This window comes from Triticum dicoccoides, chromosome 6B (assembly GCF_002162155.2).
Source record: "Triticum dicoccoides isolate Atlit2015 ecotype Zavitan chromosome 6B, WEW_v2.0, whole genome shotgun sequence".
Classification (NCBI taxonomy): Eukaryota; Viridiplantae; Streptophyta; class Magnoliopsida; order Poales; family Poaceae; genus Triticum; species Triticum dicoccoides.
In genome coordinates this window covers 165,292,160-165,319,421 of record NC_041391.1, presented here as the reverse complement: position 1 = coordinate 165,319,421, position 27,262 = coordinate 165,292,160, and the positions used below count along the sequence as shown (strand labels likewise).

At 44.3% G+C, this 27,262-nt stretch overlaps 1 protein-coding gene across 1 annotated transcript; it reads right to left on the bottom strand.

Moving 5' to 3' along the window:
* Positions 1–18,603: 18,603 nt before the first annotated feature.
* Positions 18,604–19,433, bottom strand: LOC119322447 (putative homeobox-leucine zipper protein HOX26). Its single transcript, XM_037595932.1, has 2 exons — positions 18,982–19,433; positions 18,604–18,899 (listed from the first exon to the last, which is right to left on the bottom strand). The coding sequence occupies exons 1-2, from the start codon at positions 19,357–19,359 to the stop codon at positions 18,615–18,617; spliced, it is 663 nt and encodes a 220-aa protein (XP_037451829.1). The 5' UTR covers positions 19,360–19,433; the 3' UTR covers positions 18,604–18,614.
* Between the last annotated feature and the right edge of the window lie 7,829 nt (positions 19,434–27,262).

Genomic DNA, 27,262 nt, shown 5'->3' with positions numbered 1-27,262 from the left:
ATACCGCGGGTTTTATTTTCTGGCGTATTTTGGGTATCGTTAGCTATATTTAAGACATTTTTTTGAGTTTAACGTGCATTTTGTGCATAAAAATAAAATTACAACCGGAACTGCATGTGTTGTCGAAAGGGATGAGGATCGCTGTTCGATTTGGGAGCATCCGACGGTGCAGACTTATGATCCGTGGGGCTTGGATTCTGGCCAATCAGAATGCACGACTCAGATCATAGGCGGAGTTTTGTCGGCACACGGCTTTCATCAACGGGCCGTGTGCTATTCGCAAACCAGATTACATACATATTTTTATTCACACATACTGTACTGAGATTAATTGAGTGTGCTACCTCTATGATATAATAATAATAATAACAAAAAACAGTTCATATTCATTGCCTGAGCTGACATCATATCAAGGTCAACATATTAACGGTTCTTACATCAATAGAAAACCTGGCATAACTCACAAATTCAGTACACGCGACAGTTCTAAATTGAACGAATTAAGTTGCTCGGTAGGCATAAAGACTAGTCTTACGGCTTAATTCCCATGTACATGGGGGAACTGGGATCATTAAGTTGACCCCAAATGAACTTAGGTTTTCTAATGATTTTACGCTTCTTTGTTACAGGGTTGCGTGATCCCTTGGCTGGCAACTCATCAAATTCATCGTACTCGTCCTCATCGGCAACATCGTCGACACCCAGTACCCTCTTCCCATGCATCACTACATGGTAGTTCTTATGCAAAGGGTCTTCTGTAAAGAAAATTTGTGTAGCATCACTGGCAAGAATGAACGGGTCCACGTGATATGCCATCATTGTCCTGTTAACACAGGTCTTCCTGTAATCATCAACCTTTACTTGACCAAGAGGGATCCATGAGCACCTGAATAATGCCACCTTAACTTTCACATAGTCAAACTCCCATCTCTTTGATGGTTCCATAGTATACCCTTTTATCAGCTTCATCTACAGTCATGCATTCTATTCGAACAGATCTGTTCTAATATGAGGTCTTCTCATCACGTTCATCAGTGTAGAACGTGTATCCATTTATGTCATATGCTTGGTGTGTCAACACAGTAGGTGATGGCTTTTGTGCCAACCACGTAGCAATGTCATTGATGGATCCTTGTGCCAAACGCTTCTTCAGCCATTCGGCGTAGTTCTTAGTGTGCTCCTTCATATACACATCTGATGAAGGCACCATTGGTAAGAAGCTTTGGTGTATCTCCGCCAAGTGTTCTTCGGCATAAGCGCTGAGAACTGGGTTGTTAAGAAGTACCGTCAAATGGGCTTTCTCTGCCAATTCTCCGGGTGCAGCCATTTGCGTGCCAGCAAGGACCGACTTACCTTTCAGCCTTCCCTCGTGGTGAGAGAGGGGGAAATCTATAGGTCGTTGTTTCATGTATTCGGTGCAAAACTCAACCATATCATCTACGGTATAACCTTGTAGGATGCTTGCCTCTGGATGGTTTCGGTTCCGACAAAAGCGCTTTAGTATTCCCATGAACCACTCAAAGGGATACATGTTGCGAAGAACCACAGGACCGCAATACTTTATCTCGTCGACAAGGTGCACAGTGAGATGGACCATGACATCAAAGAATGACGGTGGGAAAACATCTCTAGGTTTCACAATATTCTTGCAATATCATCTTGCATATGATCTAGCTCTTCAGGATCTACAATTTTCTGACATAGTTGTTGGAAGAAATCACAGAGCTCAGTGAGTGTGTTCCTTATATCTTTGTCCAATAGATTCCTGATGGCCACCGGGAGCATTTGTGTCAACATTACGTGGCAATCATGTGACTTCATGTGTCCCAACTTCATTTTACCCGAGCTCACATCCATGAGACTTCTGATGTTTGCGGAGTAGGAAGAGGGTATCTTAACTCACAACAAATAGGTGAAGAACTGTGTTGCTTCTTTTGTACTGAAATTGTAACTCTGGCGAGCTTTGATGAATTTGTCATCATCTTCTGCTTCACTCTTGCCTTTCGACTGATCAGCAAGCATATCCAACCGTGAATCCATACCATCCTTTCTTTTAACTTTAATCTTGAGCAGAGTACCAAGGATGCTTTCACATACGTTCTTCTCTATGTGCATGACATCGATGCAGTGACGTACACGTAGAATCTCACAGTAAGGTAATTTCCAGAACACCGATTTCTTCTTAAACACTTGACCCTTGGGTGTTTTTTTCACCGTCGAAGCATGATTCTTGCCAAGCACAACATTAATTTGTTCAGCCATGTTGTGGACCATCTCCCCATCATAGGGTCTTGGGCCCACTTCTACCTCTGTCGTACCATCAAATTCAGCTTTCATCTTTCGATATGGGTGATTTTTCCGTAAGAACCTATGATGACGCAAATACACGGTTTTGCACAAGTTCAGAAGTCTTCTGCTAGCTGTCCTATCCATGCATGTGACACACCCTCCATCTCCCTTTGTTTTCTTCCCTGATGTGTTGCCTAATGCCGGCATATCTTGAATGGTGTGCAGCTACATCGCATGTAGATCGAAAATCTCTTTTTGTAAGCATCATAAAAAATTACAGCAGGTGCATCTATCCACATTGTCAGCAGTTCTTCTACTAGTAGCTGAAACTAAATGTTGATGTCATTTCCAGGTTCCTTTGGGCCTTGGATAATCATTGACATCATAATGTATTTTTTTCTTCATACACAACCAAGGAGCTAGGTTATATATGCATAGAAGCACTGGCCATGTGTTGTGATTGGTGCTCATATCGCCAAAAGGATTCATCCCCTCGGTACACTCCCCGAGCCTTTTACTTCTAGGATCCTTGGCAAAGTCTTCAAACTTGTTGTCGATTAATTCCCACTAAGCCCCATCTTTCGGGTGCCTCATATACTTATCTACAATTCGCTCATCATGATGTCACCGCAACCTCTTTGCCTCTCTAGGGTTTGCAAACAATCGCCTCAACCTTGGAATTAAAGGCAAGTACCAAACAACCTTGAACGGGATTCTTGTCTTGATCTCGTCATCCAATTTGTACTTGTCCTTTGCTCTCCTGCGCTTGTATCGTGCATGCTTTCATTGGGGACATGCACGCAAATATTTGTACTCACCACGATACAATATACAATCATTCACACAAGCGTGTATCTTTTGTACTTCAAGTTCCAATGGGCAAACAATTTTCTTCGCTTCATTCGTGCTTCTGGGGAGCACATTATCTTCCGGAAGAATTTCTTTGAAAAGACCTAACATCTCTGTGAAGCCCTTGTTTGATAGACCGTTTGCTGCTTCAAAGCTGAGAAGCGCAAGGGTGGCACTGAACCTGGAATATTTCTTTTTGCAACCTGGATACAATTCTTTCTTGGAGTCTGCATCAATGGTTGGTAGATCCTTGTACCCAATCATATCCTTTTCCGGGCCCTCAAAATCTGCAATCATAGCAGCAAAATCTGGCATATCAAGATCGTCGTCATCTGCGTCAACGTCTTGGTTTTCCAGTGGGTGTTTCGGCTTTCCGGTGTTCCATTGGTAGCTTGACGCCTCTGCCCCGATGTTAGATTCACAACCCATGTGACAATGATCGGAGTTTGGCATCTCGTAGACCTAGGTATCTTCATCCATGACCTCGTCTTCGCTGTGTCTGGTCCAACGTGTATATCCATCCATGAATCCCCGAGAGACCAAGTGCCACTGGACATCTGCAACTACACGTGACTCTGTATTGGCACAATCAACACATGGACACAGGATGTAATCCACATCACCAATTCTCCTCTTTGTACTTTTAGCCAGATTCATGAACTCTGTCACGCCACTGATAAAATCTGCGGTTTTCCGATCTTTCATCCATTCAGATCATTCCATCTGCACCACACGAATGGTAATTAAAAACAAAACAACAACATTAATACACGGATTAACTACTACCCAATGATGCGTACATAAATCACAAGGCTTTATTTTCATAATTACTGAGGGCACTCCATATTGTTATCCAGACGTGCAATGAAAAAAATTAATGGCCAGTCAATTTACATGCAGAGTACTAGTACAACACTACCCTTAGGAATTGGAGACCTTAATTAAGCCACTCACGAAAAGAATACCATAATTAAGTAGCCGCATGGCGACCTCCACCCAGCAAATAGAGAAGCGTGATATGGCGGCACACCGAGACAGCAGGGTCGAGGAGCAAAGCTTAGTGCGGCTGTCGCCTGAAGTTTGACCTCCACTATGTCGGATGTGCTCAAATCACGCCGCTGCCGACCTCGGTGGTTGAGCTCCTCCATTTTCCCGCTGCAGACCGAGGATTGACATCCTATGACGCTGCCACCGCCCACGGACCAAGGATTGACCTCTTCTCCGGTAGCCCTTGCCTAGGCCGCCGCTGCCATCTCTAGATGCATACCAGCTATTTTTTTATGGATATCCGCAGAGCGGCTATTTACACAGTATCACTGTAACTCAATTATATGTACAGGGTAGTATATCACATATGGTTATGTAACGGCAACCGTGTCTCACCTATGTTGTCTTCTCACATGGTTTGGTGCGCAAATCGTGTGTGACGTTGTAATAACTGACACAAACGACATGTATAAATAGTGTGCCGTATACGCCAACGTATAGTGCCATAAGTAGTTCCCGACCGTCAGCTTATCCCCATAGTTTCCCCATTTCCCCCAAATCCCTACATAGCCTCCAAATTCCCTCGCGTGGAATTGACATTGGGGGAATACGGGCGAGTGGTGTTGATGGTTTCGGTGCGGCTGCTCCTGCTCGTATCGCCGCCACGATGGCGGTCGCCGTCAAGCACTTGCCTAAGGTCATTAGAAGGCTGGTGTACAACCGATCCGAATCGTCCTGTCAAGTTCCAATCTGTCCTGATCTTTTTTAGCATGACCAAAGTAGCTCCTTGCTGAATCTTTCATGAATTGACCCCCCCCCCCGGGAAAGAGATCTGCCGCCGGATACGGAGCCTGACTCCAGACTCCCGCAACACGAGTTCGACTCCGAGTTTTGCGCCACCAAGAAGTACCAAAAGCTGAGCTGTGTGCACAGGCACACTCCTGCTCGACGTGTATGCACGGAGGAATTCAACATTGGCAGGCGGTTTCTCAGTTGCCCCTTAGAGGTTAGTGCTAAGTTCATCATTTTACTTGAGTTAATGCCACAGCTCATCCTGAATACTATTTAACATTGACAGGGATATGAGGCTTGTGCCTTTGTTAACTGGCTGGATGAAGAATGGCATGGCAGCGCTCGGAGTGTTATCACCAAGCTCGAAGAAGATAACGTTAAGCTGAAGAAGAAACTGGCTGATCTGGAATGTACAATCAGTACAATGAAGCAAGAAATAATCAATCACAGGCAACAGATGATAGCAAGAGACAAGAAGGAACTAGCATGTGTAGTTGTGGTTGTCGCATTAGCCATGTTCTATGCACTGTTTGCAATGATGATTAGGGGTTTTGTTTGACAGTAATGTGAAAGCATATCTAGATGTACTCTAAGTAATGCACATCTAGGTCCTATGCCATTGATGTTACGCGAAGATTCGTGCAGATATTTTTCTATGTCTTTTTTCTTTTCCTTTCTAGTTTGATTATTACTGGCTTTTAAATAACAAGAGCTCAATGTATTGCTTGCTAACTGTCCTACTCCGTTCGTACCGTTACCGGTGCATAATCCCAAAACTCGTTCCTTGTTTTTGTCCTGAAAAAGGAAAGTGGCCAAATAGCCAATAGGAGTCATGCGCATCCCCGGGAATTTGGAGCGACTGGGTACAAATAATTGCGGTTAGATAATACGTCAACCCCCGCTTCAATTGGCAGTTCCTCTTCACTGCATACCCCGCTTAAGTGTCCACCATCTTCATCGTCCCCGGCAGGCCGCGCTACAAACTGGCACAGACTCTACAGCCATGTCCAGCGACAACGAGGACGACAGTTCGGCCAGCATCGGAATTATCCCGCTTGTCTTCCATGAGTCCGGCGTCGATCGCAGACCTTGAATATATCTGGTTCATGGAAGGGACGCCACCTCTGAAATCGTCAGATGACAACCAGACGGATGAGGAGCCATCGGAGGATGAAGAAGAGGACGACAATATTGATGAGGAGGAATGGTCAAACGAGGAGGAGGAGGACGACGACAGCAACGACGATGACGACGACGGCGGCGATGAAAAGCCAATGGTCAGCGGCAAGAAGCGTCCTCGCCGAGACGATGTCGCGGGGCCATCCAACAACAACAACAACAACAACAACAACAACAACAACAACAACAACAACAACAACAACAACAACAACAACAACAACAACAACAACAACAAGAAGGACTAAATTAAGTAGACTGTATATATCTCTGTTTATCCTGTCAGTGTCATTGCAGACGGTTAGTAATATGTATTCAATGGAGATCTTCTACATTATTGCCCACAGATTGGTTTGTTGAACTGTGTGCCGTGACGAACACACAATTCACAATAAAATACCCTATGGGCTATCTATAATGATCGCACACAATTCTGATTACCGACATGTTTGTCGGGTATCACACACATCTTGTTATGCTGAATCGTTTGTGTTCACCTCAATCATCGCAAACGGTTCATCAGAGCGAACTGTATGTCGTATATCGCACACACCTTGATCTGGCTGCCCGTTTTTGTTGTTCTGTCTCATCGCAAATAGTTCGTCCAGACCAACCATATACTCCTCATCGCACACGCAACTGAAATCTGAACCGTGTTTGATGAATCCATCATCGCAAACGTTTTGCACATTTTTGACGGTTTTCTTACACCACTGTTTGCGATTATTGCATTGCACACAGTTTCTCGAAGGGTCTCTAATGGTAGTGTCATGTTAGCAGCATCCTGCAGTAGTGTGCGTTCAGGTTGATGCAGCGGCCGAGGTTGAGGTAGGTCGCGAGGTCGACAGCAGCGGAGCTCGGGCACGTGCGGTGTTGCAGAAAAGAGGACGAAGACGAGGAGGAAAGGGGGGAATGAAAACAGGGGCCCCCTGTCCCTATTTATAAGGCAATGGATGGATGGCATGGGCGGGAATCAAGGAGGCTGAAAAAATGATTATATGACAACACAGATGCCTCGATTTTCGGGAGGTTCATTAAAAGTGAAGATATGCTGAGATGTTTTGGGACTCATGCGATATTAATGCGAGATGACGTCATGTCGGGTTAGCGCAATTCTATGAGCTGACGTCATGGACCGACGATGAAGGATTTTTTTGAAGTCAAGTGTTGAAAATTGATATGAACAAGTTCACATCAACCTGGGGCCTAATGTCGGGGATATAGCTATTGTGTATGACCCGACCAGGAGGGGTCGGGTCATACCACTGGTGATTCATAGTGAGAAGGCCCAAGAAGATGTTGAAGATGGCGGTTCATGAAGCAAGCTTATTGAAGGCCCAAGACCCGGAGGAGACTTGAGGCCCACGGGCATAAATCTCCATATGTTTAACTTGTATGTTAAGGAAAGTTTAGTTCTGACACCGAGCTGGACATGTTGTGTATGAGCCGGCTGGGACTCTGTAAGCCGCCGCGCATCAGCCTGTGTATATAAAGGGGTGACCCAGCGGCGGGTTAGGGTAAGAAAGAACAAGTCGAGAACTAGGTCAAGCGTATTCGCTCCCTGGTAATCAAAACCCAAGCAATACAACCTAAAGCAGGAGTAGGCCTTTAGCTTGTTGCAAGGGGCCGAACCTGGGTAAAACTCTCTGTGTCCTTTGTCCCGTTTTAACCCCTTCAAGCTAACTATGTTGCGATGGCTTCACACCTAAGTCCTCTTGTTAGGGCATCTGCCGTGACAATTCTACAACAGGGGTTGTGTGGGATAAGTTCGGTGTCGACGAGTCTGGAGGTGAAGGACTCAAATCCGCTGCCCGCCATGCCTGAGTAGGCCGGAGATCATAGGACGGGTGCTTGGGTGGCGGATGCGTGTGGAGTGAAATGGTCAGGGTTTGGTCCGACAAGTGAATGAAGAGGGGGGGAGGGGATATATGTGGGTTCGGGTTGGGCCAGCGTAGGCCAGTTCTGACGTGTCGGACACGCCCGCCGGGTGCGCCCGAGCGCCCCATATCCTCTCATATTTGGGCCGGATATGAGCGGTGCTGGTCTGCCCAGATGTTTGAGCCTCGTTTGAGACATCCATCTGGGTCGAATGTAACTGGTCAGTGACCGGTGTCAGGACCCCGACTCAATGCCACACTGATCTAGCATGTAACACCTCATTTCACTTTGCGGCCTCACGCACGGTATTCCCACGGGTGTTGCCTTACCAGGCCCGGGACCGTTTGCGCCTTTTGGCACACGTATATGATAGTGTCGCTAGCATCCATATGACAAGGCGACCGGGCTAACATGGCTAGTCGTGAATCCAAAGTGGCACTAACTTACAGGGACAGACATACATGACCCCAACAACGAACGTGTCGGTCATCAGCGAGTGAATCCAGGCTGTAGCAACTGGGCTAGCAGGACTCCGGTAAACTGGGCTGTAGCAGGCAAACAGGACTCCGGTAGACACCGCACATTTCCCCAAAGGGACAGACACAGGAACGAAGAAGGACACATGCCGGCCAGCCTAAGTGTTCCGGAGCAGTAGCAAGCTACCAAGGCTCAGTGGAAGCACTAGGAGACATTTCCCGGTAAGAGAGGCTACCAAGGATAAACAACTAGATAGTCAGATCCCACACATACCAAGCATTTCAATAACATACACACAATATGCTTGATATGTGCAAATACAACATGGCATCACAACATGACTCTACAACTCAAGTATTTTATTCAATAGGCTCCGAGGAGCGAGATATTACAAACATGGGTCTCACGACCCAACATTCAGAGCATACAAGTCAAAGCACATGCGGAAGCTTAACATGTCTGAGTACAGACAACTACAAATGAAAAAGGCTGAGAAGCCTGACTAACTACCAGATTCCGCCGAGGGCTCAAGATCGTGGCTAAGGTAACAAGCTAAACGTCGAAGTCCACACGGAACTACTAGCGAGACTAAAGTCTCTCTGCAAAACATAAAATAGGCAAATGTGAGTACAAATGTACCCAGCAAGACTTACATTAGAACTATCTACATATGCATCATTATCAACAAATTGGGATGGTGGGGTTTAACTGTAGCAAGCCAGCTTTGACTTGGTGGCTATCCTGAACTACGACTACAAGTAACTCTTTTGAGGTGGCGCACACGAGTCCACATATTCACCATATCAATACACCACTATGGATCTACTCCCGTCTCCCTACGAGAACGCCATCCATAGCACTCACGCTTATCTTGCGTATTTTAGAGTATCCACTTTCACTTGTCTATGAACTGTTATAGGCAACCCAGAAGTCCTTTATTGTGGACGCGGCTATTCTAATAGATCATATTAAGCCTGCAGGGGTGTACTTCTTCATACATGTTTCCACCACTTAGCGTCTGCACACGACATGTGCTCGACATGTGCCTGAGATTCAGATCTGGTTGGTGTCAGAATATTCCAGACTCATCAAGTCTAGAAGGAAGAATGAAAGTTTGCAACACAAATCGACGAGATGACGTTGTGAGATTCTCGGGAAATGAACTACGATAGCAAGCTCCAAAACATGAGCTGGTTCTGCTACAACATGTGAACACGTTGTCCGAGACAAGCATGACCACACAGTAGTCTTATAATAAAACACTATCGAGTTCAGCAGGGGAACCATCATCGAGGATATCGAAGTCCTTGCATAAGTCTTGCTCTTAAGAAGGAACTTCTCCTTGAACAAATCAATCAGTGGCTTGGTGTACTAGGAGATACATGTGGAATGGAGGTAGCGAGCCTGTCAAACCATAGCATACTTCGCACATGCATGACTGACTTGGGATGGTTCCAGAGAAAACAAAAACAATATGTCTCAAATTCACGGTGGTAACTTGCACCTGATGCACGTGAACTTGGAGAAAGTCACTTCTTACACCAAACATGTATTCCATGAACGGGACATGAAGATAATGCTTACAGAAGTTTCCAACACTAGCTTCATGTTCAACATGAATCATGGAGGAGACAAGATGTTGCTGATGGGCTCAATAGCAACTCATCGGAATTTCCATATCACTGGACTTCCACCATCATGTGAACACAGTAATAGCATTGGTCAGACCAAAAGATGTAATTGTGTATGCTCGAGGGATCAACCACGAGTAAGACAACATTAGAAACATCGTTGGTTCTGATTTGACATTGACGATAGCTCATATTCAAGTCAAAGTTTTGACAAGGCAATAGATCCAACAACAGATCACGAGGACCAATCGATGGAGATATCATCTTTCTTCAACACACACACACACACACACACACACAAAAAGATATCCCTTAACATGAACTAAGTCAGACAAGCTTTTATCTTCCAACTCTCCAAGTTGTTGTTTAGCTTAACCAACTTGCTCAGGGTATCTGACACAAATTCTTGGAGAAAGGGTGGTTTACAAGATAACCAACTTGATCACGAGCTCAACATAGCGGTCAGGTGACGACCTAGTGATACTTCCGAGAAGATATTCGGAAAATCACGAACCATCGGTATGTTACTAAGCTCGAGAACAATCTTGCTTTTCAGAGCAAGACGATATGATCAAATAAGAAAGGGATTGAATAATCCTAACTCATTGATCGAAGAGTGCACCAGAAATAAGGACAAGATAGCACGATCAATCCTAGTATAGTGATTCGATAACGAACACGCTAAGAATGATATTAATGTCCATTAACTACCAAGCAGCACCGTTGCTAGGAGTATTGACTTCACACATCATAGTCACTTGTCGGCATTCCGGTTGTGACAACATGGGACCAAGGAATGAATAATTATGGCGAGAAGTATCACTGTATCAAGAGTTCATAGGATGGTGTGAATTTCCCATGATATTCTTGATATAAAGATGGTAATACTACAGGCTAGAACAGAACAAAAGCTGGATTAGCATTTTGATCTGTGGAATACAACTACTTTGACCCAATCCCAGAGATGGACGAGGTACTGGAGTTTGTTTCTCCTAGTCATTCCGGATTAGAATGGCTTGATGGCCACAAGAATAATAGGTATCGATGAGCATGAATGCATGGCATGCATGCTCTTGACTATCAAATGATAGACGGAGATCAGGATACAACTAAAGAGAGGGACAACTCAAAGGAACATATAACTTTCTGAGTTGTAGATGCATAGATTAGTATGTCGAACCAAGTTCAACAGGTTTCTTTTAGATAATCTATCCAGAGAGGTAGGACTGGCAGAGTCACAAACATGATGGAGAACTCATCAAGAGCACTCTGATTGTGAACTTTGATTCAAAGAATTTCCGCCATAATGGTTCATGGTATTGGAATGAAGGGAATACCATGAACCTCGAGGACTAACGCAAAGGTTACTAATAACCTAAAGGAACTAGCAAACACTATAAACATGAAGTAAGTAGGGTGAATCTCGGGTTCAAAACCCAAGGAGTAGAATACCTACTACTAAGTGGCATCACGGGATGCTTTCGGGAATAAAGGCCAGAATCATCACACTGGGACACAAATCATGGCTAGATTACTAGATGATCCCCTAAGACACCTAGGGTAATAATAATAACTCCAACATATATGTCGAGGTAATAGAATACCTCAACTCAGCAATTAGTGTGATTAACCTGGCCCAAAGGAACATCAAAACCAGAGGGAAAGGATTTGCAAGTGCATCAGATTGTTTAGAAACCTGGGATGACTCGGACAACATAACGGCTGTAAATGCTCAAAAGAATTTCAGTCATGCTACAAAAATGGTGGCATAACCACTCAGAAGCACAATATCAAGGTTTTGAGATCAACAGTTAACATACAGAGTTAGAAACTGAACTGAGGCCTAAATCCAACAATCTTACAAGTCTACATATTAGTAACACGTGATCCTGATAGAAAGAAGAGAAAGCCTAGTTCCTTAACCCCGTAGGAAAGATAAGATGACTCGGATCAGAAGGCATAAGGTGTAAGGAGTAAAAAGAGCCTTACGTTCCATCCCACAATCAATTCCCTTATATAACTAAAGAATTTCTAGACTCAACTTCGACCAGTTTGGCTTGGTAATCCTACAGGCAGTCAGGCTCTGATACCAAAGCTGTCAGGACCCCGACTCAATGCCACACCGATCTAGCATGTAACACCTCATTTCACTTTGCGGCCTCACGCACGGTATTCCCACGGGTGTCGCCTTACCAGGCCCGGGACCGTTTGCGCCTTTTGGCACACGTATATGATAGTGTCGCTAGCATCCATATGACAAGGAGACCGGGCTAACATGGCTAGTCGTGAATCCAAAGTGGCACTAACTTACAGGGACATACATACATGACCCAACAACGAACGTGTCGGTCATCAGCGAGTGAATCCGGGCTGTAGCAACTGGGCTAGCAGGACTCCGGTAAACCGGGCTGTAGCAGGCTAACAGGACTCTGGTAGACACCGCGTGACATTTCCCTGAAGGGATAGACACAGGAACGAAGAAGGACACATGTCGGCCAGCCTGAGTGTTCCGGAGTAGTAGCAAGCTACCAAGGCTCAGTGGAAGCACTAGGAGACATTTCCCGGTAAGAGAGGCTACCAAGGATAAACAACTAGATAGTCAGATCCCACACATACCAAGCATTTCAATAACATACACACAATATGCTCGATATGTGCAAATACAACATGGCATCACAACATGACTCTACAACTCAAGTATTTTATTCAATAGGCTCTGAGGAGCGAGATATTACAAACATGGGTCTCACGACCCAACATTCAGATCATACAAGTGAAAGCACATGTGGAAGCTTAACATGTCTGAGTACAGACAACTACAAATGAAAAAGGCTGAGAAGCCCGACTAACTACCAGATTCCGTCGAGGGCTCAAGATCGTGGCTGAGGTAACAAGCTAAACGTCGAAGTCCACACGGAACTACTAGCGAGACTAAATTCTCTCTGCAAAACATAAAATAGGCAAACATGAGTACAAATGTACCCAGCAAGACTTACATTAGAACTATCTACATATGCATCATTATCAACAAAGGGGGATGGTGGGGTTTAACTGCAGCAAGCCAGCTTTGACTCGGTGGCTATCCTGAACTACGACTACAAGTAACTCTTTTGAGGTGGCGCACATGAGTCCACATATTCACCATATCAATACACCACTATGGATCCACTCCCGTCTCCCTACGAGAACGCCATCCATAGCACTCACGCTTATCTTGCGTATTTTAGAGTATCCACTTTCACTTGTCTATGAACTGTTATAGGCAACCCAGAAGTCCTTTACCATGGACGCAGCTATTCGAATAGATCATATTAACCCTGCAGGGGTGTACTTCTTCATACATGTTTACACCACTTAGCGTCTGCACACGACATTTGCTCGGCAGACTTCAAACGAAAGCTGACGTGGGTGTAGACCATGACCTACCTAAACACTCAAGTCTGTAGTCCAGGTTTATCGCCTATACAGGTTCCATCCGCAGGGAGTCCGGCCAAAGTTTCCACATACGGCCCCAAACGATGTGTGTAGGGTTCTCGAGACACCAAACGGGCGCCCGATACACCATGCCACGTGCCTACCGCATCACAGCCCACCCCTCCGGTCAGCGCTGTGCACGGCCTCCAGCATACTACAAACACAAGAAACTACTTGCAACACCTGGACAGAGGACAAGGGTGATTAAGAAGTCGAGCGGGGGTCATATTTCAGGGCCCAATGCATGGTAGTAGCTGTTTCATTGATCACAAACATAGAACTCAGTTCCTGAGGATGGCTTCAATGAGACAACCCACCATGTACTCCTACATGGCCTCTCACCGCTACCTTTACCAAATCGTGTTCACACACTTAGCTCACACACAGTAGGATATGTTCACACACCTCTGATTCATCCCCGATGAATCAAACCTGACTCAATTCTAAGCAGTAGCAGGCATGACAAACAAGCAATAATGAGTAGGCACAACAGGGCTCAAACAACTCCTACTCATGCTAGTGGGTTTCATCTATTTATTGTGGCAATGACAGGTCATGCAGAGGATAAAGGGGTTCAGCTACCGCAGCAAGTAATAGATGATTCGTTGTTGTCCTAATGCAGTAAAAAGAGCAGGAGCGAGAGAGTAGGATTGTATCATAATGAGCAAGTGGGTTTTGCTTGCCTGGCACTTCTGAAGATAGTATAGTTCTTCATCGGTGTCATCGATCACATCGTCGGTACACGTCTACTGAGAGGGGACAAGCACCGACAAACAAAGAAGATACACAATCAATGCAATGCACAATATGATGCATGATCATGACATGGCAATATGCTGTGGTTTGAGCTAATGCATCTAGCAGTAGGTTAAATGGAGTTGGTTTGAATCCAAGATTCAAATTCAAACTCCATATGTGGATATTCAAATGCCATTCATTTCATTTCTCCTAAACAGTAGTCATAAGTTGTTCTAACATGCATGAAAATGGTACAGATGGATAGATTGGATTTTTTTGATCATTTTCCATATATAATTTATTTGATTTGGAGCTACGGTTGAATTTATATGAATTTTAGAAGTTTATACTATTTTCTGAATTAATTTAAATCCAGAAAATCCCTTACTGCGTCAGCACTACGTCAGGGTGACGTTAGCAGGTCAACTGACCGGGTCCAGGTTAAACCTGACCAGTGGGGTCCACTGGTCAGTGACCCAGGGCCGGTTATTGACGCTGACAGGTGGGCCTGGTCAACAGACACGTCAGCATGGTCAACACTGACGTGTGGGGTCGGTCAAAGTGTGATGTGGAAAAGGCAAAGTGACAGGTGGGACCCTCTTGAGATCAGTGCTAATCTAAACAGAGAAGTTAACTAACTAATTAGGCACTGGGGCCCACATGGCAGTGGCTCTAGGGGTGGTTAGCTGGGTCATTAGTGGCTAATGACAGGCCACATCGACCCCGCCGGAGTTCGGCCGGCGACGACCAAACCTACGGCGAAAGCTCGCCGGGGCTGCGCTACAGGTGGCGGAGGCCAGCAGGAGTTAGCCCATGCACGCGCGCATCTAGATGGCCGCTCGGGAGGCCGCCGAATCGCCGGAAACAATGGCTGCGACCAAGGAGGCGGCGGCCAGAGTTCGGCCATCGAGAGGTTGGGCGCTACGGGGCACGATAGGAGCAATATGTGAGGGTTTTGGGGTCCTGGCGTGGCGCCGAGCATGGTGGTGTGCTCGGTCGCGGCCGTAGGTGACAGTGGCCACGGTGGCGACATGAACGGCGACGATGAGCTCTCGGCTCCGACGGCTAGCACGGCTAGTGAATGGGAACGAGCTCGAGGAGTAGGGAAGAAGACGGTGGAGCTCACATCGGAGTCGAGGCGGAGCTCGGCAGGCTCGGGGAGGCGTCGAAGACGGCGAATCGATGGATGGCGATCGTCGGGGCAGAGGACGATGATGAGCTCGATGGCGACGATGGGCTGCTCCCGCGCTCGCGATCTTCGGCGTGGAGAGGCTCTGGTCCACGGCGGTGCGACTGGGCTCGGTGGTGGAGCGAGGGGTTGCCGGAGAGGGCGGTGGCAGCTAGCGGTGGCGACTGCGCGCTCGGGTCCGAGCGAGAGAGAGAACTGAGGAGGGGGGGAAAGCACGGGGAAGAGGTCGAGGGGATTCCAGGGGTGTCGTGGCGCTCGGGGCCGTCTCCAGCAGCGAGCACACAGGCAGGAGGTGGCCTCGCGCGTGGACGCGCGCGGCGAGCACGCGCCTTCATCCTCCTGGCAGGGGAGGAAGACGACAGGGAGGAGGCCAGTGGGCTGGCCAGCCACTTGGGCTCCAGGTGGGCTGCATAGGTAAGGTTTCCTCTCTCTCTCTCTCTAAAATTGTTTCTGTTTTCTATTTTTGTTTTGTTTGTTTTGATTTAGTTGGAGTACTAAACAAATTTATTTGCTTCTGTAAATTATTGTATGGACTAGAGATATTATTCTAGAGCCCCACAATAATTTGCAAAATTATTGGGCATGTATTTCTTTTATAACAGAAATAAAGCCAATTCAAATACATTATGATTTAATTCAAATGCCCAACAAAAATATTTCTGTGACTCCAAAAATATTGATTTGAATTTTACCTCTTACCAATATTTTCACAGAGTAACAGGAACATTTCCTTGGACTCATTTGATGAGAATTAAATGTTGATTATTTTTGAACTGGTTTCTGATGGTTTCAACAAACCTCAATTCAACTTTCAGAAATTTAGCCATGATGCATGAGTGCAGATGCAACTATTCCACTCAGGTATTCTAGGGCTGTGACAACCGGGCCGTCCGTTTGGGGTCAGTTTGGGGCGTCCGGTTGTAGATGCTCTCACAACGCATGTTTCATACCGATGGTCAGTGAGAGGTGCGTGGTAAAATGCATGGCAATATTATTTTTATAGCTTCTACTAGCTTGCTACCAGTGGGAGCAGTTTTGTGCCATCGGTGGCAACTGGCAACTCAGGCCATTATGCTAGGATGGTAACTTTATTGTTTGGGTTTACTGTTACTGGACCGCGGCAATTTCTTTTGTAGGTATTGTTTTCTTGTAGTGGACCAAGACAGTCCCACGTAGGGTTCTCCCAAAATTTGCCATTTGCTGTGCCGTGATCTTGATAACATTTTACATCTGCCGTGACATGATCTTGATAACATTTTACATTTTCTGTTAAAGTTACCGTCAGACCATTCTTCTTTTTTTACAGAAAATAATTCCTACCTTTGCCATCTAACAATTGCAACATTTTCTTTTTCATTCCACAATTTAGGACAGCAAAATTTCTAAATTTGCCATGCAACCATTTATATTTTCCTACAAAAATCATTGATTTTAAACTACCAAAACTCCTACTTTTTGCCATGTGAGCAATAAAATTATTTGTAAACTTGCCATGATTTTTAGATGGTTACTTTTCAAAAGCACGAGGAGGTGGCATTTTTTTCATGATGATTATTAGAGACAACTTAAAGTTAGTTGCCCCCACAACTTAGCATATATTACCATGGCAACTTAAATTTTTCCCATGATATCTATAATTGTCATGGTCCAAGTTTTTTGTACTCCACATTTGCCATGATTTACATAGCTAATTGGCTATGAATTATTTATTTTAAAATATTTTTTTCCTAAACCAGACATGTAAACATTTTACAAAACATTTGTCCTGTTGTTTTACAAGAAAATTCCTACATTTGCTGTGTCAACATTTTTTACAAAAATATTTTCTAATTCCTGTCCTATCACAAGCAGAAACTATTTCCAAGTTTGCCATGATCTATAAAAACATTTTTCTTTCAAACAAAATGTTACATGGACGACAACTATTGTATTTATGCATGTATTATCATATAGTAGCATGGCATTCCATACTGCATATACATTTTTTATTTTTGAACCGTGGTAATTTTATTGTACATACCATGAAAAATTTATTGAACATACCATGACACATTACGTGACTATTTCACAATTTTTTTTTTGAGAATCTACTTTTGTCATGACTACATGCATTTCATTATTTCTCATGCTCTAGAGAAACATGCCCCCCTCAATTTGCCATGTCACTATCACAAAAATATTAAATCTTACCATGATTTTTAGGAAAAAAAACATTTTTCTATATTTTTCACATGATCATTAGATCCGTTTCAAACTTTGACATGTTTCTGGAGAACATTTCCACGTGAATTTCACCATGCCACTACTTTTACAAAAAAAAATACTATGTCTTTGACGTTGATTTTTAGGAAATAAAAATTATGTCATTTTTCCATGTGATCAGTAAAAAAATTCAAAATTTTCCAAAGAACAAGATTATCGACATTTTTTTGACACTGTTTTTTCAAGAAAATTTTTGTAGTTGTTTTACATTTTATTTTCTATCCAGCAAGCGGCATTTTTATGCTCTATATGTCATAACAATTTTGTATGTTAGTTTTCCTTTTTGTCTTTGTTATACGCGAACTTGTTTTGCACTACAGGATGACAAATTTATACTTTGTCACAGCAATTTCGTTATGCTCTACAGCATGGCAACTTTTTGTGTGCATATTTGTTTTTTATATGCAAAAAAATCATCTTGTACGGTATAGCTAATTTATATTTTATTGCATGTCGAATTTACAATATATGATATGGCATATTTGTGCCCGAATCAGGAAGTGTAACTTGGACCTGGCCCTTGTCGCTCTGCTCCCAGGCAGCTGAGGGGGCCTCGCGCGAGGTACGCCCATGAACGAACTATCCTGGCTGGAACGTTCGCTCGAGGGACCCCGTGCGCGATCGTCAGATAGTTATCGCCGTCCTTGGTATTCTAGGTGTAGATATTTTGCTCCTTAAACATTATCAAAGTTTTCAAAAAAAATCATTCAAGAAAAACTATAGACACTGTATTATAATTTATAAACGTCTTGTTCCCTGAAGCTCATGCATGTACCAAACATAAAGCTAACTGACTATAATCCACTATTTTTTCAACAAATGATCGACGAATGCATTTCTAGGGCGGCAGTAGTAGTCTCCCGCGCGGTCCATCATGCCGGCATCCGGCCGCTGGTGAGCTTGCTGCAGGACGAACACACAGCCTTATCGTTAGCCATCGTGAGCCTGGACAAGAAGGCCGGCGACGAGGAGAGCGTCTCGGCGAGCTCTCGCCGGAGCCGCGCGTTGTCGTCGCTGAGGCGCTCACACCACCGGCGCAGCAGCTCGTAGTCGAGCTCCGTCTGCTTGAGCTTGGTGCGCGCCCTCCTGTTCTGGAACCACACCTCCACCTGCCTCGGCTTCAACCCAAGCTGCCTCGCAAGATCGTGCTTCTCACCCTGCAATTCAGAACAATCCGGTCAGAATCTTCTTGCATGAAGATGCTAATTAAGGACAGAAATTAGAGATGTATGGACGTACGTGAGAGAGGACGTTGTGGGCGCGGAAGCTTTCCTCCAGCAGCGCGGCCTGCTCCACCGTGAGCTTGAGCTTCTTCCTCGTCCCGTCCCGCGCCGCGTCACCACCATCGTCGTCGACGTCGCTGCTGTCGTGCACCGTCTTGGCCCTCTTGTTATGCTGCCTTGAAGTAGCAGCGACGCCGCCTGCACCGTTCTCTTGTCCCTTCCTCTTCCTACGTGCCGCCGCTTCGTTCTCTGGTGATGTCGCCGGCAGCAGCGCCAGGACCGTCGGCGGACGGCTCGCGGCGCCGATCACGAGGGACAGCCTTGTGTCGACGAGCTCCTCTACTTCCTGCAACTCCTCCATGGCGCCGCCACTGATGGTCGTAAGGCTAGACATGATGACAGTACACGAACCCGAAGATAATTTGCTGGCTCTCTTGTGTTGATCGAGACTCGAGAAAGAGAGAGAGATCGAAGGTTACCTGCCAATTTCCTAGGATGGTAGGGGTTTGTTGGCCAAGGCTTTATAGGCGGCTTACCTACTACAGACACTGGACACGGTCGTACCCGTACCGGACGAGCGGTTTCGTGCGCGGGTTAAACGAGACAATCAGTACTGCGTAGGTTTACTTCGGGTGATTAATGTTTTGGTTGGACTGAGGGGAACTAGTCAGTTCATATTCTTAATTACTCGTGAACAAACGCTTACGAGTAATAAAATGAATTATCACAGTATATATTTAGCATGACAGTTTTCGTTGTAATTACTTCACTGGTAGACTCTCCTCTGCTGTCAGGCTCGCTCGCAAAAGTCTACCAACACGGTCAAAAACTGCTTTTACTTTTGTAATAATACGTGGAAGAAATTCAACAGTGTTGGCGTTTCTGGTACCTTGTCGGTCCATGATGTGTACAGCATTGACCTGCATGTAGGAAGTAGTGAACTAATTGTGTCGGGCAGGAATAAATTAACTAATACTCGCTATGTTCTTAAATATAAGTCTTTTTAGATATCTCAATGTGAACTATATACTGATGTATATAAACGTAGTTTAGAGTGTAGATTTACTCATTTTGCTCCGTATATAGTTCATAGTGGAATCTCTAGAAAAAGACTTATATTTAGGAGGAGCGGAGGGAGTATAATCAATTGAAAAAAATTGTACATATATTAGGGCATTTTTTTTATTTGAGGTATGACTACCTCTTGTCTAGATGAGAGTTAACTAAAATCTCATCCGACTGAACATCAATATTAGGATAATTCTTTTCTTTTTGTCATTCCTTTTAGTTTCTGTTTCTCGACTGTTTTACTGTATTCTTTTTTTTACAAAATACAAAGATCTTATAACGTAAAGTTATTTACCGAAAACAACTACAGTTGGGTCCAGGGTAACAACTTGGTACCACAGTTGGGGCCAGGATAACAACTTGGTACCACAGTTGAGCCAAACCACCATATTTGCACCTAACGAATAACGGGGGTCGGGGCACTGATTGTTTGATTTGCACGCGAAAACAGCAAAACTGACAAGTTGGCCCACCTATCGGGCTGACATTGCAAAAACCAGTGGGCATGCAGTTCCGTATAGGTGGGCTGATGGGCACGCAGTTGTGCATAGGTGCACAAGCGTGCAACTGTAGTTCTCATGGCGGGTGGGCATGCAGTTCCATATATCTGGTGGACATGCAACTACACTTGCACAAGTGTACGAGCGTGCAACTACGGTTCACGCAACCGGCTCACATGTAGTTGCACAGAGAGGGAGGGTCTGCAAACTACAGTTGTGCCTCAGTACCTGGAAATATAGTTGGAGGAATGGAAGCTTGCAACTGCAATTGTGCGCGGATGTAAGTGCAGTTATGCACAGTGTGGAAAAGAAAAAAAAATGAAACAAAAAATAAGTATTGGATATGGTATATGTACTTACATACTGGTGCTAGGATATGCATCTACAGTTGTGCACGGCCATGCGGGCGTGCAAGTGTAACTGTGCGCGTGCAGGGAAAAAATGTAACTCGTCAAACCAAATAGTAAAAAAATCCACATAAATCTCTCCATACAATCAAATAGCGTAAAAGTTAATTTAGACTCTTTTGTGATGGGTAGATTAGACTTTACTCTTAATTTTCATATAAAGAAAATTAGTGAATTGTTTTCTCTTAAGTAAAGTAGTAATAAAAACAAAAAATGATAGAGACCCATGCATCATGCATGGACTGGATTTGAACAAGGACCCGCTTTTTTCTTCTAATATACGTGTACGGCATTCGCATGTCAACATGCAGCACACTGTGTTGCTGGCCGCACAAGCGCCATGCACGGACCGCCACATAGGAATTGCATGAAAAACTGGGCATGCATGTATGAACTGAAGGCAGGACTAGGACTCTAGGAGCCAGCTCGTGCATGCATGCATGGACCTGATAATTGCTGTGTAGGCATGCAGTTGTACTACGTGCAAAGGATGGTCAACTTTTGCCTATATATATGCATACGTACGCACAGACGTTTCTCAAACTTACCACAAGCTAGGCGCAGTGTAGTGCACTGTAGACTGTAGTAGGACCATCTATAGGTAGTGTACATGGACGGCATTCCTTACTCTATACAGAGTTGATTGGCCGTGCCGCTCCGGCCAGAATCTGCTGTAGCCGATGGCTATTCTGTCGATTTCCTGGAACTAGCTTAAGCTTACCATCAAGCTAATGGCGGTCGTATTGTCCTGCTGAAAAAGAAAAAGAATATATCTGAAGCAGTCAAAGATATGCATATGATGATAAGAATATATCTAAGGTAGTCAAAAGATACTCATAGGGTGATGTGACACTCAGCACGTGTCACAGTCATATGTGCTTGGTCTTTGGTTCTTGGTGCCGAATCATACGCAGACGTACGCACATGCGTGTGCGACTCTTCTCTTGTAGATAAGTCCGGGGGTGAGGTATGAGGTATCCATGAATTCCCATGACTGGGCAAGGCTTAGCTGCCGTGTCCTGTAGATGCATGCAAGCATGCTAGAAGGTCATGTATTGCTACGTACACCGGTACACGTACCGTGCGATTATATTGACTTGTATTCGACCATGTTGTGTAGGGGCATAACGCAAGAGGCAAGTACCCGAGCCAGTCTAACCCTATATCTTCTTCGCCAAGGCACACGGCTCTTGTCATCTCTGATTTTGTACTTGACTTAGAACAAAAAGCCCAAAGGAACTAGTCCAACCAGATATATAGGGTTTGACTTGTCGTACGGCCTAGCTAAGCTTGTTGGTACCACTTTATCCGAGCAGAAACCACCTAGTTATATTCACACTCATGATATAACATTCATGTTTGATAAATTTTTTTGTTTGCATAGGACATAAAAACGTCTTACATTCTGTTACGGAGGGAGTATTATATTTTAGACTTCACTACGTGTATGAGTTCCACCAAATTAATAAGACCTAGTGCCTGCAAAACATAGTTTTGGCTCTGCCATAAAAATATTAGGACCCCAATATCCACTACATTCAACCTTTTTTTTTGCAGGGTAAAGGGAGATTTCATTACTCAAGGAGGCATATCAGCCTTCGAAAGGTTTACAACAAAGTCCAGCCTCGAGCACAACCAGACTGCAGTGCGGGGTGTAGCACGTCCATACGCGGCAAGCGAATGACTAACATTATTCTGCGAACGACTAATAAGAGCAAAAGAAATCTCCCTACGAGCATCTTGTGCTAGTCTTCGAATCTCCTCCACGAGCACACGGTACTGCGATCTATCTTCAGTACGTGCTAACAGTATAGACATTACTTCGGCACAGTCGAGCTCAACCATAATGGACATGTTTTTACGGTAAAGCGCAAGCTCCAGGCCCTCTCTACATGCAGCCAACTCTGCCTCAAGGCCATTATCGCATGTAAGGAGCTATCTACAAGCAGTATAGGTGATGTTTCCTCTATCATCGTGAAGAATCATACCAACCCCGCCTCTCCGGTTGGTGGAACATGGCTGCCATCTGTATTGAGCTTAGCCCACCCCGGTGGAGGAGGGGTCCAGTGCAACTCCGGCTTGGGCACTTCCCTTGTGTGTATAACCAGGAGGCTATCATGCACCACCATTTTCCCTTTCTCCAAGTCGCCATGAGGGTGCTGATGGATACGAAGTAGAGAGGTGATGTACCCATGGAGGAAACGATGAGATGCTTCTGTTGGGGGTGGCGCCTTATCATGTGTGATCTCATTCTGCCCATACCAAGCTCTCCACATGGTCGTAAGGACAACCATACGTGCCGTTTCTGACAGCGGCTCAAGGAGGGAGAATAGCCAGTACGGACCATTGTCGCATATAGTATCCACCTCCGGGATTAGCCAATCCAAGGCCATGGCATGCCACAATTCGCGAGCCAATGGGTACCTGCAAAATGCATTGAATCTGTCCTCACGTTCCATACCACATAGGGGGCATATGTCAGTAAGCTTGAGAAGGCGAGAAAATTTGTTGGCTGATGACCCACAAGTATATGGGGTAAATTGTAGCCTTTTCGATAAGTAAGAGTGTCAAACCCAACGAGGAGCAAAAGGAAATGACAAGTGGTTTTCAGCAAGGTAATGTCTACAAGTGCTAAAATTGTAAGTAGTTTGATAGCAAGATAATTTGTAACGATCAAGTAACGATACTAGTAACAAAAGTGCAGCAAGGTAGCCCAATCCTTTTGAGGCAAAGGACAGGCCAAAACGGTTTCTTCTGATAAGCAAAGTGTTCTTGAGGGTACACGGGAATTTCATCTAGTCACTTTCATCATCTTGGCTTAATTCATGTTCGGTACTTTGATAATTTGATATGTGGGTGGACCGGTGCTTACGTGATGTTCTTACTTGAACAAACCTCCTACTTATGATTAACCCTCTCGCAAGCATCCGCAACTACGAGAAAAGTATTAAGAATAAATTCTAACCATAGCATTAAACTTTTGGATCCAATCGGTCCCTTACGGAATAGCGCATAAACTGGGGTTTAAGCTTATGTCACTCTCGCAACCCACCATCTAATAACTACTCCACAATGCATTCCCTTAGGCCCAAATATGGTGAAGTGTCATGTAGTCGACATTCACATGACAGCACTAAGAGAATGACAACATACAAATCATCAAAATATCAAACACATATCAAGTTCACATTATTACTTACAACATGATTTCTCCCGTGACCTCAAGAACGAATGTAACTACTAACAAATGATAAGGATGCTCAAGATCATAGGGCTATTAAATAGCATAATGGATCTGAACATATAATATTTCACCAAATAAACCATATAGTAATCAACTACAAGATGTAATCAACACTACGTTTGAGAGGAGTTGGTGCTGTTGAAGATGTTGATAAAGATAGCCCTCCCCAAGATGGGAGAGTTGTTGGTGATGGTGATGATGATGATTTCCCCCTCCGAGAGGGAAGTTCCCCCGGTGTAATCGGTCCACCAGAGGGCAAAAGTGCTCCTGCCCAAGTTCCGCCTCGAGGCGGCGGCTTTTCGTCCCGAAAGTCCTCCTCTGATTTTTTTTCTAGGTCAAAATGACTTATATACCAAAAGATGGGCACCGGAGGTGGGCCGAGGAGGGCAGCACCCACCAGGGCGCGCCCGGGCCTCCTGGCGCGCCAGGTGGGTTGTGCCCACCTGGTGGCCCCCATCTGATACTTATTTGCTCCAATAATTCTTAAATATTACATAAAAATCCTCGAAAAGTTTCAGCACATTTGGAGTTGTGCAGAATAGGTAGCTTGACGTAGTTTTTTCAGGTCCAGATTTCTAGCTGCCAAAATTCTCCCCCGTTGTGCATACCTTGCATATTATGAGAGAAAAAGCATTAGAATTACTCCAAAAAGCATTATTATACAATAAAACAACATAAATAACAGTAGGAAAACATGATGTAAAATGGACGTATCAACTCCCCCAAGCTTAGACCTCGCTTGTCCTCAAGCGAAAATTGAAATCGAAAAACATGTCCACATGCTTAGAGAGAGAGGTGTCGATAAAAACAAAAATACGAACAAAGTTATCATGTAACTTATTATAACAACAACAAACTTTAACATAATACTTTTATCACAGAACTTTTACCATAGTCTTCTCATGAACAAGTGACAATTCATCACATCATCGAAGTATAAAGCATAAACTCTATTGGAAACCAACAAGCTATGTTCTCAGTCAAGTTTGCAACTACAATTCATCATCTTTTCAGCAAGGGTCACCTATCGGAGCCTTTAGGAAAGTCCACATACTCAACCATCATTTAGTCATCTATAATTGCTAATACTCACCGCGTACACATGAGCAAAACGTTTCCACCGGACACATAGAAAGATAGGGTCTTATAGTTTTGCCTCCCAACGCACTCACCTCAAGGGTGATGTCAACAATAATAACACTTGCTACCCATATTCAACTGGATATATGTGCCTAGATCTTTCCTCACCACATGGCGCTTGCCAAAGGAGAAAAATAAAAGGAATAGAGAGAAAAACTTTGACTCTTGCATGAAAGTAAAATATCAGCCCTTCGCAGAGGGAAGCAGAGGTTGCCATGCGCTTTTTGTTTGTATGCTCAACCCCTTAGTGCAAGAGAACATTACGTTATATTGCCCCTTGTGATGGTAACATTTATTATGCAGTCTGTCGCTTTTATTTTTCACCATCACAAGTTCGTACAACACTAAATGATCTCACATTTTTGGAAGCAATTTTTACCCTTTTTCACCGATGACAACTTACTTGAAGGATCTTATTCAATCCATAGGTTTGGGTGGTGGAGTCTCAAACAAGATAGGGTTTAAGGGTTTTGGATGCACAAGTAGTATCTCTACTTGGTGCGGAGTTTTTGGCTAGCAAAGATAGGGGCAAGCACCACATGTTGAAGGATCTATGACAATATAACTTCTATGTGAATATGAACAAACATAAATCATTAAGTTGTCTCCCACTAGTAGAAAAAGGGTCAAATCTAAGACACATTAGTCCCGTTTGCATTTGAGCAGGCACTAATGTGTCCATTAGTGCCGGTTCAAATGGCTAGGCGGGAGGAGATCTTTAGTACCTGTTCATTGCGAATCTTTAGTACCGGTTTGTGCCATGAACCGATACTAAAGATGCTGGGGCCCATCCAGCACCTTTAGTACCGGTTCGTGGCACGAACAGGTAGTAAAGAGGTTGTGGCAAGCTATTTTTAGTCCCACCTCGCTCCCCTAGTAAGATTTTTACCACCTTAAATATGTAACTTCTCAAACTATTACAAGCATTTGGTCTTCATTGAACTCTATGTATATAATTTGTGGACTCAACATGAGTCTTCACCGGTTTCAACCGTTGAGGACTCATATTGACAATTCAGATTGTACACACAAAGATCATTGATAATCGATGTATTTTTTATGTATATTTTTACATGTTTACGCCCTCACTCTCTCCACTCACTCGGTCTCCCCCGCGCCGGTCCTCCCCCGCCGGCCGCCACTCAATTCAAAACTGGACGCACTTCATGTACAAAATGGACAATCTCTTTCAGAGTATCGGGGTTTCGGACGAGAACTCATCTGTTACATGGGCACTTCATTTTTTTTAATTTATTTGAACTCCAGATTTTTTTGAGCCGGCATTATGCAGCATTCGAAGCGACGTCATCAATTTCCAACATGTTCTGACAGCATTTGCTATTTTTCAGTCACCGATTTGTTTAGATCAGAGCTAAATGACCGTGAAATTGAAAATCACTACAAGATGAACTCTGAAAGTGTTGAAGGTATCATCATTTCACCCGCATAGCATGCACGAAAGAGTAGAGAGGTTCACGGCAAAAACTGGACGCACTTCGTGTACAAACTGAACAATCTCTTTCGGAGTATCAGGGTTTCAGACGAGAACTCATCTGTTACACTGGCACTTCATTTTTTTAAACTTATTTGAACTCCAGACTTTTTTTGAGCCGGCATTATGCAGCATTCGAAGCGACATCATCAATTTCCAACATGTTCTGACGTCATTTGCTGTTTTTCAATCATTTACCAATTTGTTTAGAGAGCTAAATGACCGTGAAACAGTAAATCACAATAAAACGAACTCTAAAAATGTTGAAACTTGGCATGGTATCATCATTTCACCCGCATAGCATGTGCGAAAGAGTAGAGAGGGTCACTTCAAAACTGGACGCACTTCGTGTACAAACTGGACAATCTCTTTCGGAGTATCAGAGTTTCGGACGAGAACTCATCTGTTACATGGGCACTTCATTTATTTAACTTATTTGAACTCCA